Raw genomic sequence first — 16675 nt, 5'->3', positions numbered from 1 at the left:
TTTTGATACCATTGTAGATGGGATTATTAATTTCTCTTTCTGATAGATCATTTTTAGTGTGTAGAAATACAACAGATCTTTTGTATATTAATTTCATATCCTGAAATTTTACTGAATTCATTTATTCTAACATTTTTAAAATAAAGTCTTCAAGCTCTTCTATATATAAAGTCATGTCATCTACAGATAGTGGCAGTTTTATTTCTTTCTTTCCAATTTGGATGTCTTTGTTAATTTTTTACTTGCCTCCTTGCTCTTGATAAGATTTCCAATACTGTTTTGAATAAAAATGGTGAGAGTGGGCATCCTTCTCATGTTCCTGTTTCACCGCTGAGTATGATGTTAGCTCTGGGCTTGTCTATTTTCACCTTGTCCATATATCACCATTACGAAAGAGGGTATGTTCCCTCTATACTCACTCTGTGGAGAGTTTTTGTTGTAAATACATGTTGAATTTTCAAAATGCTATTTTCTGCATCTATTGAGATGATGATTTTTATCATTCATTTTGTTAACGTAGTATATGAAATTGATTTGCAGATGTTGAACCATCTTGCATCCCTGGAATAAATCCTACGTGATCATGGTATATGGTTCTTTTAATGTATTGTTAAATTTGGTTTCCTAATATTTTTTGACAACTTTTGCATTTATGCTCATCAGGGATATTGTCCTGTAATTTTCTTTTCTTGTGGTGTCGTTAGCTGATATTGGTTAGGGTAATATTGGCCTCATAAAATGATTGGAAGCATTCTCTCCTCTTCAGTTTTTTTAGAAGACTTTGAGAATTATTGGTATTAATTCCTTGAATGTTTGGTAGAATTCACCCTTAAAGCCATCTGGTCCTAGACTTTTATTTGTTGGAGGTTTTGATTTTTGATTCAGTCCTCTTACTAGTAATCAGTCTGTTCAGATTCTTTATTTTTTCATGATTCAGTCCTAGAAGACTGACTGTATGTCGCTAGGAATTTATCCATTTCTTCTAGGTTGTCCCTTTTATTTGCATATAATTAATTATAATAGTCTCAACATCCTTCATGTTTCTCAGGTATCTTTGTAAAATCTGATTTTATTTATCTGAGCCGTCTTTTTTCTTTGATAAGTCTAGCTAAAGGTGTTAAGATTATGTTTATCTTTTCAAAGAACCAGTTCTTAGTTCCATTGATCTTTTTCTGTTGTTTTTAGTTTATTTCATTTTTATTCTCTGATCTGTTACTTTTTTCCTTCTACTAATTTTGGGCTTTTTTTTCTTTTTCTAATTTCTTGCAGTGTGAAGTTAGATAGTTTGAGATTTTTCTTATTTCTTAAGGTAGGCCTGTATTGCTATGATCCCTCTTAGAACTATTTTTGCTGCATCTCATAAATTTTGGTATGTTGTGTTTGCATTTTTGTTTGAGGTATTTTTATTTCTCCTTTGATTACTTTATCGACCCACATTGGTTGTTCGCAGTTGCACAGTGTTTAATCTGCACATTTTCCAGTTTTATTCTTGTAATTGGTTTCTAGTTCTGTATCATTATGGTTGGAAAAGATGCTTGATATGATTTGTTCTCTTAAATTTATTAAGAATTGTTTTTGTGACTTTACATGTGATCTGTCCTGGAGAATGTTTCATGTGCACTTGAGAAGAATGTGTTTGCTGCTGCTTTTGGATGGCATGCTCTGTTTATATTTAGTAAGTCCATCTGATCTAATATGTCATTCCAGGCCAATGTTACTTATTGATTTTCTGTCTGGATGATCTGTTTGTTGATGTCCTACTATAATGTCCTTCTATTACCTCATTGTATTGCTTTGTCCCCCTTTTCCTTTCGGGCTGTTAATACTTGCTTTATATGTTTAGTTGCTTCTATGTTGGGTGTATAAATACTTATAAATATTATGTTGTCTTGTTGGATTGACCCTTTTATCATTATGTAATGCCCTTCTTTGTCTTTTTTACTGTCTTTATTTTAAAGTATTTTGTCTCATATAAGTATTACTATGCCAGTTCTCTTTTGGTATATTTTTGCGTGGAAGATCTTATCATTTCATTTCCAATCTATATGTGCCCGTACATCTGAAGTGAATCTTTTGTAGACAGCATAAAGTTGGGTTTTGTTTTCTTTTATCCATTCAAACCACTCTGTGTCTTTTGATTAGAGAATTTAGTCCATTTACATTTAAAGTAATTATTGATAGTTATTAACTTATTGCTGTTTTGTTCATTGTTTTCAGCTGCTCATATGTTATTTTTCTAAGTCCTGTTGTTCCTTTATGTTCTCATTTTCAGGTTTTTGTGTTAATAATTTATCAAGGACTCTATTGTTCCTAAGTTTGGGGGCCTAGTCTTTTGTTCTTTCTTTAGGGCAAATTGCTGGGTCAAAACATAAGCGTTTTCTTTTTTAACTCCACCTCCAATGTGGGGCCCGAACTTAAGACTCCAAGATCAAGAGTCACATTCTCTACCAACTGAACCAGCCGGTCCTCAAAACTTAAGCATATTTTTAAAGGCCTTTGTTGTGCATTGTCAAATTGCTCCAGAAAATTTTATCAATTTATATCCTGTCAGTATTGTATGAAACTGCCTTTTTAAAAAAAAAATTTTTTTTAATGTTTTTTATTTATTCTTGAGAAAGAGCACGAACGGGGGAGAGGCAGAGTGAGAGAGGGACACAGAATCAGAAGCAGGCTCCAGACTCCGAGCTGTCAGCACAGAGCCCAATGCAGGGCTTGAACTCACAAGCCATGAGATAATGACCTGAGCTGAAGTCGGATGCTTCACCGAGTGAGCCACCCAGGTGCCCCTGAAATGGTCTCTTTATCCACACTCTGCCAAATTGGATGTTCTTTTCTAAAGTCTTTGCCACCAGTAGGTTTTACAGGTTTGTTCTTTTAGATTCTCATTGTCGACAGATAATGGCGCATTCAACACTAACCTGTTTGTTTTTTGGTTTTGCTAAATAGGAGTGACCATGTATCCTGAATCTACAGAGAAATCTTCCACTTCCTGAAAGCACTAAGATAAGGATAATTAGGATGGAAAAAGCATTGGTGGCCTCAGGTAGCAAATCCATTGAGGCTCTCTAGGTAAAATTAGATTGGTTTTAACAAGTTATGTTATTCTTCAAAATTTTTTCATCTAATAACTTTTATTTAGTGAGGACTTTATACCAGAGAGTATACTAAATGCTTTACATACATCACTTAATCCTCACACCAGACCTATGATGTAATTTCTATTACTGGCTGCATTTTTATAGATGAGTAGAAAATTATCTCAGTCACTCAGTGAGTGGTGGTGAAGGGGCAGCTAGACCTGTGTCTCCTCACTCCTGTTACATATGGGATCTTTGCCCCATGGTACCACTTCTTTCCAACTTTGTTCCCTTTCCATTTTTTCACATTAATATCCATAATTCATATCCATCCTTTAGGGATAGGACTCTAGGAAAAAAAAAATCCACAACCAAGAAAAAAATTACAGCATGTACTTTTGAAGTCTCCACATCAAGGCCTGGCTCTGTGATGTGTGGGTGAGTACCTGCTGTACCATTACCAAATGGTCTTTGGCATTTGTGTTTATGTTTGGAGAAACTTTAGCTGAGGTCAAATCCTTATTAGGTTAACTATGAAGAAAACGGGCTTTTTAAGCTAATAATAATAGCTGCTTATCCTGGATGAGAGGTTGTTTATAACAAAATAAGAACTATGAAACCACTATTTGTATTACCGCTGTCATATACCTAATTAACTTTTAGTGGCCGTTTTCAGGATTGAGTGAATTGAGACATGTGGTGTCCTCTTCAAAGGTATGAAAAACTACCAGGTCTTTGTCTGAAAAGGGAGGAGATAGCAGTTTTTGTCAGTTGTCAGCTTACGGTCTTTTTGGAATGGTACTTGGAAGTTATTCTGAGACTTACCTACACAGAGATGTTAGTGTTCCCCCACGGTTTGTATTGGCCTTCTTTTCACCATGTACCTTCGAGGTGAAGGAATCTACAGCTGTTTGAGAATATACAGACTTGGGTGTCAAAACTGTCTTTGAGCCTTGGCTTTGCCACTTTGTAGCTTTTTAACCTAAATTATTTAACTTAAGTTGCTTGAGTAACAACTTATCTGTAACATGAGAATAATTTTCTTTTCACTGAGTTTTGATGAATAAATGAATTATATTAAGTGCTTAAGACAGTACATGCACAGAGAAACTGCACAGCAATTAAGAACTTTTATATTCCATCGTGTGTATTGATGACTTCCAGATCTCTTTGTATAACTTGGTCTTCTCTCCATATCCTTTTCCGGACTGCACACAGGACTTCTCCACTGGCAGCCTAAGCTGAACCCTCCCACCTTTACTGTTTCTGCTCCTCTTGGATTTCTAATCTTGGCGACAGCATCACTTTTCACCCAGTGCCCAATTTAAATAGGAAGTCACTCTGGACTCTCTCTTCCTCTCTTTCCACACCCCCTCCCACTTCTGACTAGTCACCAAGCTGTCCATTTTTTTCCCAAAACCTATCTAATTCATCTTACAGTTTTCACCATCACCTGCCTTAATTCAGGCTTTGTTCTCTTGCGGATAGGTCAAAGTGGTATCCCCCTTGGACACTTGGTTGACTGCTGGCCTATAAATGTTAGATTTTTCTGTATATTTTACTATAAAAAGCCAAAGAGCTGCACATATCTACATGTTATTTGGTTGACTTTTCCTTCCCATGTGGTTTTACTGTTTCCTCTTATTTATGCTTTTATCTACATCCTGTATTCCTCAGCAAAATGAGCAGTTTACAATTTAAAGACATCTTGTAGAACTCTATGTGGTGAGGAAGAAGCTGCAAGGAAGAAGATAGTAGTAAGGACAGCAATTGCATGGCCCCAGCCAAATGATTAAGCAGCTGACATGGACTCTGAAATAAAGACAGTTACTGGTTCTTGCTGCTTTGAAGAGGAGGCTAAAAGTTTGCTTTGATGTTGTTTTTATCCTTTAGTGTTGCAGAGTTGAAAAGATGGTGAATTATTGGAAATTCCTGAAAACACTCACTTAAAAATAAATGTCCAAGATAGTCATGACTGTTCTTAAGTAGTTTTGATGTTAAGCAAAGACTTTAAGGAGAGCTAGGAGTAAGCGGAATGTCGTGTTCAGAGAGATCAATCATGAGAAGCTGATGCAGTAGCAGAATTGCTAGGTAAAAACTAAGGATGAAGTGGGAAGCAATTATGAGGATTCTCCAGCTTCTGCTGGCATGTAAAGTCAGGGTCCTTTCTCTTTTGGATTAAAGATGTGATAGTTGAAAAAGCAACCAAAAATTTCCAATTTTGCTTGAGATATTTAGATAACTTGTTTGGAATATTTTTTCTTGAGTGATTCGAATAGTTTTGTCAGCTTTTAATTTTTACTTCTATCAGAACCTAGCAGGTTTCAGGTATGTTTAGAAGCCAAAGCATAAATGTTGTTTCAGCTGTTATGGGTCCTCAATCAGAAAAGAAATAGCCATTTTTGTTTATTCTGTCAGATAAGTGCTTCATGGGATATGGAGAGTTGAATCAGAGTTTATGAAATAGGTTGTGTCATCTTTCAATTAATAAATTAGAATTCTCCTTCTTGATAAGGCTTGTTATGGGCAGGATTACCTTCAAGAAATGTGGATGTGGAACTGTTCCACAACTGGCTTTTCATATTGGAAGAGACGGTGCCCTTCATCTGACTTTCTTCCTTGTCATTATTACACATATTTCTTTGTAAAGCCTTTGTAATACTTAGAAGCATTTTCATATTTCTTAAATTAAGGTATTTGTATAGTATTTGAGAGTCCTCCCCCCCCCCCAATTTATATTGATGCTTCTCCAAGGAAGAAATGTGTACTTAATATTAAAGTTAAAGCTAACCTAAGGTAGGGATATATATGTTACTAGTGAATGGAATAAAGTACCTGAATATTTTTTCCTATTGTTAATATTACATATAAATTAGGGTTTATCATAAAATTTGACTGGTAGATGTTTTCTTGAGAAACTTGTATATATCCCATTGAAACCAATAGACTTAAACTTGAAAAGAATCAGGATGAGTTTCGAAAATCTGGTTTAATTAAGATCTGGGGAGGGGAGGGCATTGTGAAATACATATGCACAGGAACCTAATCAATGCTAGACAGACAATGTATTAGTTTACAATACAATAGGATAACCACAAATTTGAAGGCTCAAATTGAGTCCATTAGCGGTAAATACAATTTTCTATTTGGCTCAAGTGGCTACTGAGTATCAAGTGATGCTGAGTTCCTCCAAAGCACCTAATGAACCCCCAGCCTTGGAAGGAGTTTCACCACAGTCTCAGAAGAAATCCCAGTCATGCCTTTAACTCTTTTGGCCCTTGGGAGTCATTGCTGCCCCAGTACAAATACAGGCCCGGGATTTCTAGTGGCCACATGTTATTGCACAGAGAGGTCTGTTCTAAGCCAGACTCTTATGGCTACAAAGGTGTGAGAGCAGCCCTTAAATAGTGGTCTAGCATTAACGTGGTCTATCAAAGCGTGTTAAGAAATAGCTCCTTAGTGATTATGTACCAGCTACTAGTTATCACACTAACATTAAAGGCAACATGGCAGCTTCACATTTCACATGAAAGACTAGCATTCACTGGGCCTGGTGCTGGCTTAATTTTCACGTAAATCTAGTGATTATTTTAATTTAGACCCAGGAATAAATGATTCCATACCAGTCTTATCTTCACATCGGTTTGTGTAGCATTTAAATTGTTACGGGTTAATGACTAGGCCATGAAGGCAAAAAATGTTTACCTCTCCTTTGCCAAAACAGAAACAATCCCTGTTCTGACTCCTGTCCAGTTTCCAAAAAAAACAAGACATACATACACCTTTGTTATTGCACATCTTTCACACAGACTTGTGTATGTATAATATACATATATATTTTTTAAATATGCTACACATAAAAAAAGACTATGGCACTTTACATGTTTAACAAAGATCATTACACCACAGAGGTTTGAAAACTATACAAAAACCCTTACACAATGAATGTAACATTGTTGAATTAGCACACAGGTTTAAAAAAATCCACAGAATCCAAGGCAGATATTTCTGCCTTCTTGGAGTTCATTGAGAAGCCCAGCCCATCACAAAACTTTAAGCGCAGATGCAGGCAAAAATAAATAAGACTTTTCTGGTAGTAGTAATGGTCCAGGTGTATTAGACTTTGAGACTGAGGTGATGAGGTGATTGATATTAATTACCAAAGTGTGGGTCAACACATTCCTCATATTCAGTGGTTTTTAAACAGCTGTACAGTTTTGGTGTAGACTAGCATGATTTTAATGGTCCATTTTCCCCAAAGCCTAGCTAATGGACTGAAGGTTTAAAAGGCCCAACATTACTTCTTACTCTGTCTCTGCTAGAGAAATTCCATCTCTGATTACTCAGTCAGCATTTAAGTAGTTTTTAGTGGTTTGGGGTTATGTGTGTGTGCATGTGTTTTGTTTTCTGTAGCATTCAGACTGATGGAGTAGAACACTGGCCAAGTAAGGTTTACACTTGTGACTGCTGTTATCAGGGTGTTCCAGATATACATCGCCAGCTAAGCCGAAGAGCAATCAGACAGTAAAGATGATGGACATGCTCAGAGGAGTGTCAGGGCTTAGGACTTGAACTTGTCTGTAAGAAGGAAAGTTAGAGTATAAAATTAGTGTTAGGGAATTAGGAAATGGGTTCTCTATTTTTTACAGCATAAAATAGAGTGAATCTTCTGATAAAAGGAATTTTTTTTTTTAAATGAAAATTACTGCTCAGGTTTAAAAAGTAGTTACTATGGGCATTGAGGCTTGGTGAGAGCATATAAATGCACAGTCAGGGACAGGAGCCTTGTCCATTGGCTGCCGTAACCCATTTCTGTGTGGTGTTCGATAGGATTGTTTCCTGAGGCTGTACCGAGGGCTGCTATGAGGATACCTATTTACCCCTTCTCTTTTCAAAAGAAGTCCTAGGACTGCATCTTGCTTATTTTGAACTTTGGTGGAACACTGGTGAACTCATTAAGGCCTGGTTCTACACCACCACCCCTCCTGCCCTTAGCTTTTAATTTGTGTGATAGGATGACTTGTGGTATAGACCAGAGGCCAGAAGGGAATAAAACTTCAGTCACTCCATTGCATCTATGTATAAAGCAGTTATTTGTTTTGCACCAAGGCATGGTTTTAGAGTCAGCCTGAAGATGATTCACTGGGGCAAGGTCGTAAAATCTGAATCAGGGTTCTATGCCTGATGGCACTTAGAATACAATACCTTACACAGAGCAGGTGCAGAGTAAATTATTTGTTAAGCTTTCAAAACAAAGCAAGCTGTCACGTGAGCAGATTCATAAGCCCAAATAGACCTATCCTTTTAGTTCTTCCAGAAATCTCACAGGTCCAACTCCACTTGCTTAAATTTCTGTATCATTCTGCAGTTCTGAAGCTTGGGGCAATACCCAACTGGGTTCTTGCCACTGAGATCATTCCAAAGTAAATTTAAAGTGATGGCTAATACCATTTTTCTCAATCCATTTTATTGGCAACTTACAGAAACTAGATTAAAGTCTCCTGAATCCTTTTTAATAGTGGTGTTCCATTATTTTTGTAAACAATTATAGGCAGGTGCTTTAGGCTTGGTTTCGCTCTCATTTTTGTATTAACTTTCTACTCTGTGCATTTTTGGGTATGAAGCCTTTGATGCAAATTACCCACTGCAGTAATTTTAATGTTATTTTAGTCTGCTTTCAGGATCAATACCAGTAACTGGAGAAACTTGACTTAGATGACTAGCTCCGTTTTTCCTGCAAAGAATGTCATTCAGTTGCTGCTGGGGTTGGAAATACAGCTGACTACCACATGGTTACCAGTGGGAAGAGGTCTCCCCACAAGTGCTGAGATTCTGGCAAGTTCTTCCACTGTACATCTGAATGAGCCACAGCTGGCCTAGAGATCTCTGTTCCTGGAATGAGGAAACAGGGTGAGGTTTCCTTTGGCAGTCAAAGCTCAATCCTAACCCTAGGAGAAAAACATGTGATCTCCATTGGAAGAGGAGACTGGGCCAGTACTGGTGCTAGCCTGACTGCTGGGAAGTGGAATGAGTTTGTCTTCACTAGCAGGATTTTCTTCTTTATTCTCATGATCATACGAGTCCTTATTCTTTCCTTAGTCAAATTTCTAAAATCTTGGAATTACAGTTCAATAGATCTACCTTACTCTGGAATTCAGCCTAGAATAAGTTCCATAACAGCATTCCACACTGACCTGCTCACCCCTCGGTCAGCTAATTAAGAGGCAGTGTCTTGTATGCCCTTGAGCACACATCCCTATCCCCAGTAAGTATGCAGTCTTCATTTTTAGTCTCTGAGAAAACTTGGAAGAACTAGGAGGAGACAAAAACACCAACCCCCAAACCTCATTCTGAGGCAGAGATGCTCACAGGCATGCAGCCTTGTGGCAGAAACACATCTCAAAATAGCCTGAAAATCTAGCTCACAATCTCCTCTGTTACCAGAAGAACTGCGGCCTTAATGGTTTAGGTCATTATCCTTTGTTGAGCCTTGGGGAAGATGGAGTCAGACAGACTTGTCAACTTGTGTCAGGCTTCATGCAGTATTTTTATATTCCATCTCTGACATTTTGCACTGTGGTCCTCGAGTGCCATCACTTAGCTGATTGTTGCCTCTCATTGGTCCTGTTAAGGCTCAAGGCTGTGGAATGTAGGCTTTGGTAGATAAAGTCTAGTTCTTCACTTGACTCAGATGATGAAACCAGAGGGGTGCTGTTTCACAAGGTTACATGGGCAGAAAGTGGCATTTGTGTCTCTTTCAAACTAAAGGAGGCATATAAGGCTTTTCCCCTCTTCAATTTCTTCCTGTACTTTGTCACTGGAGGTTGCAATTTCTGCTTGTGCGGAGAAGACAGCACAGATGAAGGTGAGGACTGTGCCTCCGATGGCGGTGTAAAAGGCCCAGCCCAAGGAGCAGTCTCCGGGTTTGTAGGCCGATGCATAGTGTCCACAGTAGCCTATGGCCTTCTGGGAGCCCCAGCCAGCAGGGTAGAGTATCAAACCCAGAATAAGGAACAGTCCTGCAGGGCAGAAGAGAAGACAGGTGAGAACCTCCCCTGGCTTTAAGGTATAAAGCAAGTAACTGTACAGATAGGTTGTAATTGTTACTGATTTCCTGGCTTTGGGCGATGGCATCTGTTTTGCAGTATCAAGTGTCAGGGACTATTTTACGCAACTAATCCGACCTGATCGAGAAATCTCATCCCTTTCTTAGAAATATTTTTAGCCTCTTTTATACATACTGGAATGTGAACTCAGTAATTTCTAGAAAAGCAAATCAAACTTGTTATTTTTTCTTCCCACAAAGCTCTTTTAGCACCGAGCATTTTCCTATAGGTCTAAGGCAGACATTGGCAAACTAAGGCCCACAAGTGAAATGCGGACTTGGTTCTATAAATAAAGTTTTATTGGAACATACCCTGTGACCATTCATTTTATGGACTTTGCCTGTGGCTGCTTTGGTGCTGGAACAGCAGAGTAAGTACTTTATCTACAGACCCTAGGGCGAGAAAGATCTAAAATATTTATTTACTGTCTGGAATTTTGCAGGAAAAGTTTGCCAGCCCCTGTCCTAAGGAAATTCGCACAGAACCATGGTTAAATTGCAAGAGACCAGATCTTAACCTGAATTAAAGCCTATGAGGAGTCTTTTTGTTGGCATTCACCAACAACCGACTGCATACCCAAGTCAGAGATTTCTATACTTATATAAGCATTTAGAAACACACCGCAGGGGCTCCTGGGTGGCTCAGTTGGTTGAGGGTCTGACTTCGCCTCAGGTCCTGATCTTGCAGTTCGTGAGTTCGAGCCCTGCAGCGGGCTCTGTGCTGACAGCTCAGAGCCTGGAGCCTGCTTTGGATTCTGTGTCTCCCTCTCTCTGCCTCTCAGAAAATGAATAAACATCAAAAAAAATTTTTTTTAATTAAAAAAAAAAAATATTGCAAACTTCAGAATTGTTTTGTCTGAATTCTTTTAGAATGCTTTTAAATGAATTTGGCCCTGAGTAGACACTAATAAGCTCTGTTGCCACTTTGCTGACCCCACCACCCTATCATTAAATGTCCATTTTTCTGTTCCTTATGGCTTCACTGCTATGTAACTGAGAGTTCTCTTGCCAGCTCTAGGAGTTGAGGACTAAGGCAAAGCAAGTGAGACAAAGTGTAAGGAGACCATCACTTTCAGGGGTCTGCCCTGTGGGAGAGAGTGAGTGCATTGCCTGTCCCCCTCTAGCCCTGGCTGCCAGTCCCACACCAGAAGCTGCTCATAAGGAAGTCCAGAACCTGAAATGACAAAGGCAACAGAGGGCCCCAAATCTTACCTAATGAAACTTTCTCGGTAGAAAGAATGCCGCAAGAGGATGGCTTTATTTTATGTGGCAGGAGAAAAAAAGTTTTCTCTGCAAAATGACACCTGTATAATCAAGATAGCTAATTTATATCCCCCAAAAGCCTTTTCAGATACCTTGCAGTGGCAATTCTATCCTCCTCATTTAATCTTGGTTCTAAATTCTGTCTTCCTACCTTTACTGAAATTCTCTGGGTTTACCACACCAAAGCTTCCAAGTCATTACAGCAACTTTCCCACAAAAAAGAACGTGACTGAACCTGTGGTAGTATTAGGTTTGAACAAGATCAAGGGCTGTGTTTCAAACCACACATCACAACTTTCATACTTCTGTCTTCATCCTATGATGACATCTTCTCACCAAGCATGGCATTTCATGTCTGATATTGGATCTGACCATCCCTGCTTCCCTAATTAATTCCATTGTTCTACTCTGGAGGCCTTAGAGGACTTTCTAGCAGGGATAGAATAGAGGGAACTGGTTCCTCTGTTCACTGTCTGAAGAAGGGTGCTTCAAAAATGAAGTCTTTCCAACCCTGCAACCCTTTATTTCTCCATAGGTCAGAGTGTTAGAAAGTAGGTAGAGAAATGCCCTCCACAGTCAGATGCGTAAGTGAAAGGAGCTAATTCCCCCAAGGATAAGGCCAGGCCACCAGTGAAGAATGTGTTGGTACTCTAGAATATGCAAGGTCTTAGCAAAGACTCAGTAAATTAAGAGGTAGGTCAGTTAATAGTTACAAGCTCTGAGTTCAGGGTATGATAGAGGTTTGAACCCAAGCTTTTGCCATTTAAGACTGGTGCCCTTAGAAAAAAATCTCTTTTGTCTGATTATGATTCCTCACCTGTAAAACGGCTAATCCTTAACTCATAAAATAGTTGTGAATGTTAAAAGCACCTAAAAAATACTTTCCATGTCCCTAATAGTAATGGCAGTAACAAAACTGGAACAGACTAACAGCTGACAATAGGTGAAAGCCTTTGGCAGATCCCTCCTATATAAAAGCAGTTTAAAGTTCACCAGTTATGAATAAGCAAATCCGTTCAATTTTGAGGGTATATTTTGAAAGGTGTAGTAATTGGGTGGGGAGGAGGGGAGAACCCAAGCTACAACTTAATAACCTTGGAAGAATATATATACTCTTCTCCATCGGAACATACTTTACTCAGCTGGGGAGATCTAAAATTACTGAGCAAATTCTTTTGTATTTCAGAGGGCCTATGATAAAGCCTGATTAATCTCCATCTCGTTCCCTAGGAAACTTCACCCAAGGAACATGGAACTTTGGTAGTCTCCACCCACAGGTACTAAGTTACCACCCTGGAAATGGTGAGGGACCATGGCTGAGACTTCTGCAAGGATTCAGAGACTCTCTGGCATGGAGGCTCTATGGTCAAGCTCTAGGCAAGGGAGCCTAATTAGCTGCTTGTCCCTATAAAAGACCCAAGTGTTCATATTTAAATGGTGGCTCTGATTAAATATTAATTATGTATATCATTTTATTATTGGACTTACGCCGCATAAGTAATGTTTTTTAATATGATCAAGACAGAAAGCATAGAGTTTGCCTTTACACAGGGATGGAGTTGGTTTTAGGACATAAAAAATACCTTACTTTGGCTATTTCAGATCCTTGTGGGAAATAGGCAGTTTCAAAATAATTAAATAATAGTCTTTATTTTAATATCAGATCCCTCTTCACCAAGCAGTCACAAACATTCACTCCAACACTGCTCCTTAGTGCTTCTAGCTGTTCCCCCTTTCTAATAGCTCAGCTAAGGTTCTAGAAGTGCGTCAGCCCAGCTTAAAATCCTGTGGCAGCTACTGGCCAATTTGTGAATAAGGACAGCAGGGAGGCTTTTCTTAACATAGAAGGGTGCCATGCTTATGAGTTTGTCCAAAGCCTCAGCTTGAATATTTATAAGCCCACAGGGCAGTCCATGTGGGAGGGTAAAAAAAGTGGGCCCTGGTATTTCTGCAACCCCGGTGGGTGCCATCTGTGCTGAAACCACAGGCTGTCACCCAGGGCAGCCAGCCTAGACAAACACAAGAGGGCCTTAACCAGATTCTCAGAGGGGGGAAATGGCTACCATGTACCTTGCCGTGGCTTTTGGGATCTCTCTCAACACTCATCAGAGTGGTTACTAGCACAGTTAATGCCATGAAAATGCAAGACCTACATCTCATTGAGAGAAAGGAAACAGTGGGCCTTTGGCTAAGAAAAAAAAAAAAAAAAAAAAAAGTCCCATTTTTCTTCTCTTCTCTCTGGTATTTACACACAGGCTCTCTACCAAAGGAATTCCAGAAAGTTTAATGATTCAGGTGGCCCTCTCCAGTGACTGCCACGCTTAGTCCCTACCTTACAATGTCCTAACTCCACTGCTCTCAGGCCCAGTGCATCTTATGAGCAGCCTGGGCCCTAACAAGCATTCCTTAGCACTGAAACACTACTCTAACAGATTTTTTTTTGCTTGTTAATAAAAGTGAGAAACAGATCCATCAGGGTTCCCCATCTCAGAGTAAAATCCGGCTTTATCTTTCTCTCTTTGGCCTTCAAGGCCCTGTCATCCAGCTCCCTATTACCTGTTCAAACTGACCCCTGCCTGCCTTTGTAACCCTGTGCTCTCTGCTCCAGCCTCAGCAGCCAGAGGGCTTTTTCACGGACATCCAGCCATGCTCGGGCCTTTGCACTTGCTATTCCTCTTCCCAGCAGTGTCTTCCTTCCAGATGGCTTTTAGGCTACAGATGCCACCGTGTTGGTGTGGCCTTCCATTCCAATCTATTTAAAATTCCAACCCTGTATCTCCCCACTGTCCTTGCTTTATTTCTCCTTAGCATTTATGATTACTAACGTAGAATATATTACTTTGAATCATATGAAACTTTCAATATTTGACCATTTGTGACCTACAAAAATGGACATAAAATGTAGTTCAACCTACTGTTTTACTTTGTTTCCATCTCCATCCTAGACTTTAAACTCCACTAGGGCGGGGACTTTTGTATTATGTGGTTAAGCACTATGAAGCCAGGACTCAGACTAGTGCTGGGAACATAGTTAAACCTGTAATAAAATATCTGTAAACCATGGTGCATCCCGTGAAAACCATTTAAAAAAACTTGACACATACCAGTCAATAAGAATGAAATGTGCCAGCAGGAAAGGAAATGACGACTCTTGGTTTTTGGTTTATCCTGTCACACTGTCCTGTTGCAGGTCTGTGAATCCCCGTGTTTAGAAGCAAACTTAAGCCCTGACCTTCAAAATAGGCTTAATGATACCAGCTAATGAGACAGAATTAAAGTCTTAAACAGGCACGTCAGACAACAGGCAGAAGAATATAGTAAGACCTACCAAGTCTGCTGCATATTGGGAATGGTTCTTCTGGTCCTCAATTTGGAGTATACCACCCAGGGGCACTCAGCTTGGTTGTGGGTTATAGCTAGAGACCAAATGGCAGGTGAAGTGTGCTCTGGAGTGAGTTTAACATAAGAGCCATGCCAGAAAATGGTCTGATCTTCCTCTGCCGCTATTAAAAAAGTAGTTTCTGAAGTTAGGTCAGCCCGTAGTTGTCTCTGGGGTCTATCACCTTGCCCTAAAGCATTACTGTTTGGGGAGAGGGGTGATAGAGAAAGGGACTAGGCCAATGGGCCTTTGCTTTTCTTCTGACTGGCATATCTCCCCATGTACCTGGTTGAGCAGTGATTGGCCCAGCTGGGAGGAAGAAAAGCAGGGAGAATGATACTGCCCAGCGACCAAAGAAAACAGGTAGCACTGAAAGAGACAGGAAGTCACTCAGAGGGCTGATAACCTCTGCCATGGCTCAACTTGTTAGAACGGTACCCGAGAAGGTACCATTTTCTACAACTTTAAAAGATATCCTCATCTCTGTACCCCATCTTGTCTCTTGCTAGCAGCCTCCCAGTTTGTTGCCCCAAGAGGATTAGAAGATGCCAGCATCTGCTCATCATGGGATCACCTGGGGATGACTTAACTTTGGGGAAGAAAAAAAAAGAAAAGAAACTGGTGGTTAGTTACTTGCCACAGGCCGGAGACAGAGCCCTGACAAGCCCAGTGAGGCCAACCACACGGTGTCAGTTCTCTCATGATGTATCACATGAGCTATCACGATGCAATGCCCACCACGCCCCTCTGCTGTTTTAGTAATATCTACCCCTACCTGGATGGAGCTTTCAGATTCAACCCTGGATTCCCAGCCGTGTGATCTTGCTGCATAGGAGTTTTCAGTCTCTGTGGTCAACCTAAATATGTGGTTTGGATTTAACTCAAATAATTAAACTACATGAGCTCTAAGAGGATAGGAGCTATGTCTTATTACAGCATTTTCAGTACCTAAAATCTAGGAGGTTCTTAAAAAAAAAAAAAAAAAACATGAATGAAATGCACCAAGAAGAGTAAAGTCCTCACCCTCTTGCTTTGTGACCCACATTCATTGACTGTGATTAGACCAACCACAGAGTTGTATATCTTATGTAATTTTTGGACTACTGCCCTGGAATCAAATAATGATAGCAAATGTACATTTTAAGGAAATCCTTTAGGTGGGAAGACGAACATCTCCATAATCCTGCCAAGCCCCCAAATTTAGAAAGACTAGGAGTTGCTGAATATAATAAATAATACTTTACTTGAGCTGAAGATGACTACCTCACATTTTATGAGATGCCAGGAGTGGGGGAGCCCAGTCTGAACCATAGCTCTTTAGTCTGTGGAGGAAGTGAAGAAAGTCTCCATGCTGTTTCAGTCTCTCCTTGGCTGTTAGAGCATCGCCTCCTTCCCTCAAGATCAACCACACAATTGTCACTCTTTCACCACCAGCTGGCCAAGGGTATGGACTCAAGGTTTCTTGTCTTTTGTGGGTCACCCACCATTTTTGTGGAAGAAAGCCATTTTTCCTGGGCTGAAAACATCAGAACCAAAGGCTGGCTCCTCCTCTACAGAAAAACAAGTGGGTCTTTGGGCATCACGTTCCTACCTCCTCTTCAGACAGGCTTCCAGACAAAACTGCCAAGACAGGCTAGACCTTAGTTTGCAAAGCAATTTTCTAAGGACAGGAAGAAAAGAAGGCCATCTGTTACTGCTACTGTCAACCTGTAGCGAGGCCCCCAGCGAGGGACACAACAGTGATCCTCCACTACATTGTAATCAAGAAGCTCATTCTAAAGCTATGAAATATCCTAATGTCTCTGGAGAGTGAGCACACAGCAGATAGTTGACAGTAGGCTTACTAGCTTT

The 16675-nt window shown here is 39.8% G+C and overlaps 1 protein-coding gene across 5 annotated transcripts in view; it reads right to left on the bottom strand.

Moving 5' to 3' along the window:
• Window positions 1–6047: 6047 nt before the first annotated feature.
• LHFPL2 (LHFPL tetraspan subfamily member 2) overlaps window positions 6048–16675 on the bottom strand; it is a 165477-nt gene continuing 154849 nt past the window's right edge. For all 5 annotated transcript variants that reach the window (XM_040450073.1, XM_040450065.1, XM_040450081.1 and 2 more), the window contains one exon: window positions 6048–10096. In XM_040450073.1, the coding sequence (XP_040306007.1) occupies window positions 9840–10096 (257 nt within the window). In that variant the 3' untranslated portion in view covers window positions 6048–9839. The remainder of the gene's footprint in view (window positions 10097–16675) is intronic.

This window comes from Herpailurus yagouaroundi, unplaced genomic scaffold (genome assembly GCF_014898765.1).
Source record: "Herpailurus yagouaroundi ecotype Mexico unplaced genomic scaffold, PumYag 29, whole genome shotgun sequence".
NCBI classification, from domain to species: Eukaryota; Metazoa; Chordata; class Mammalia; order Carnivora; family Felidae; genus Herpailurus; species Herpailurus yagouaroundi.
This window is presented reverse-complemented; position numbering and strand designations above follow the sequence as displayed.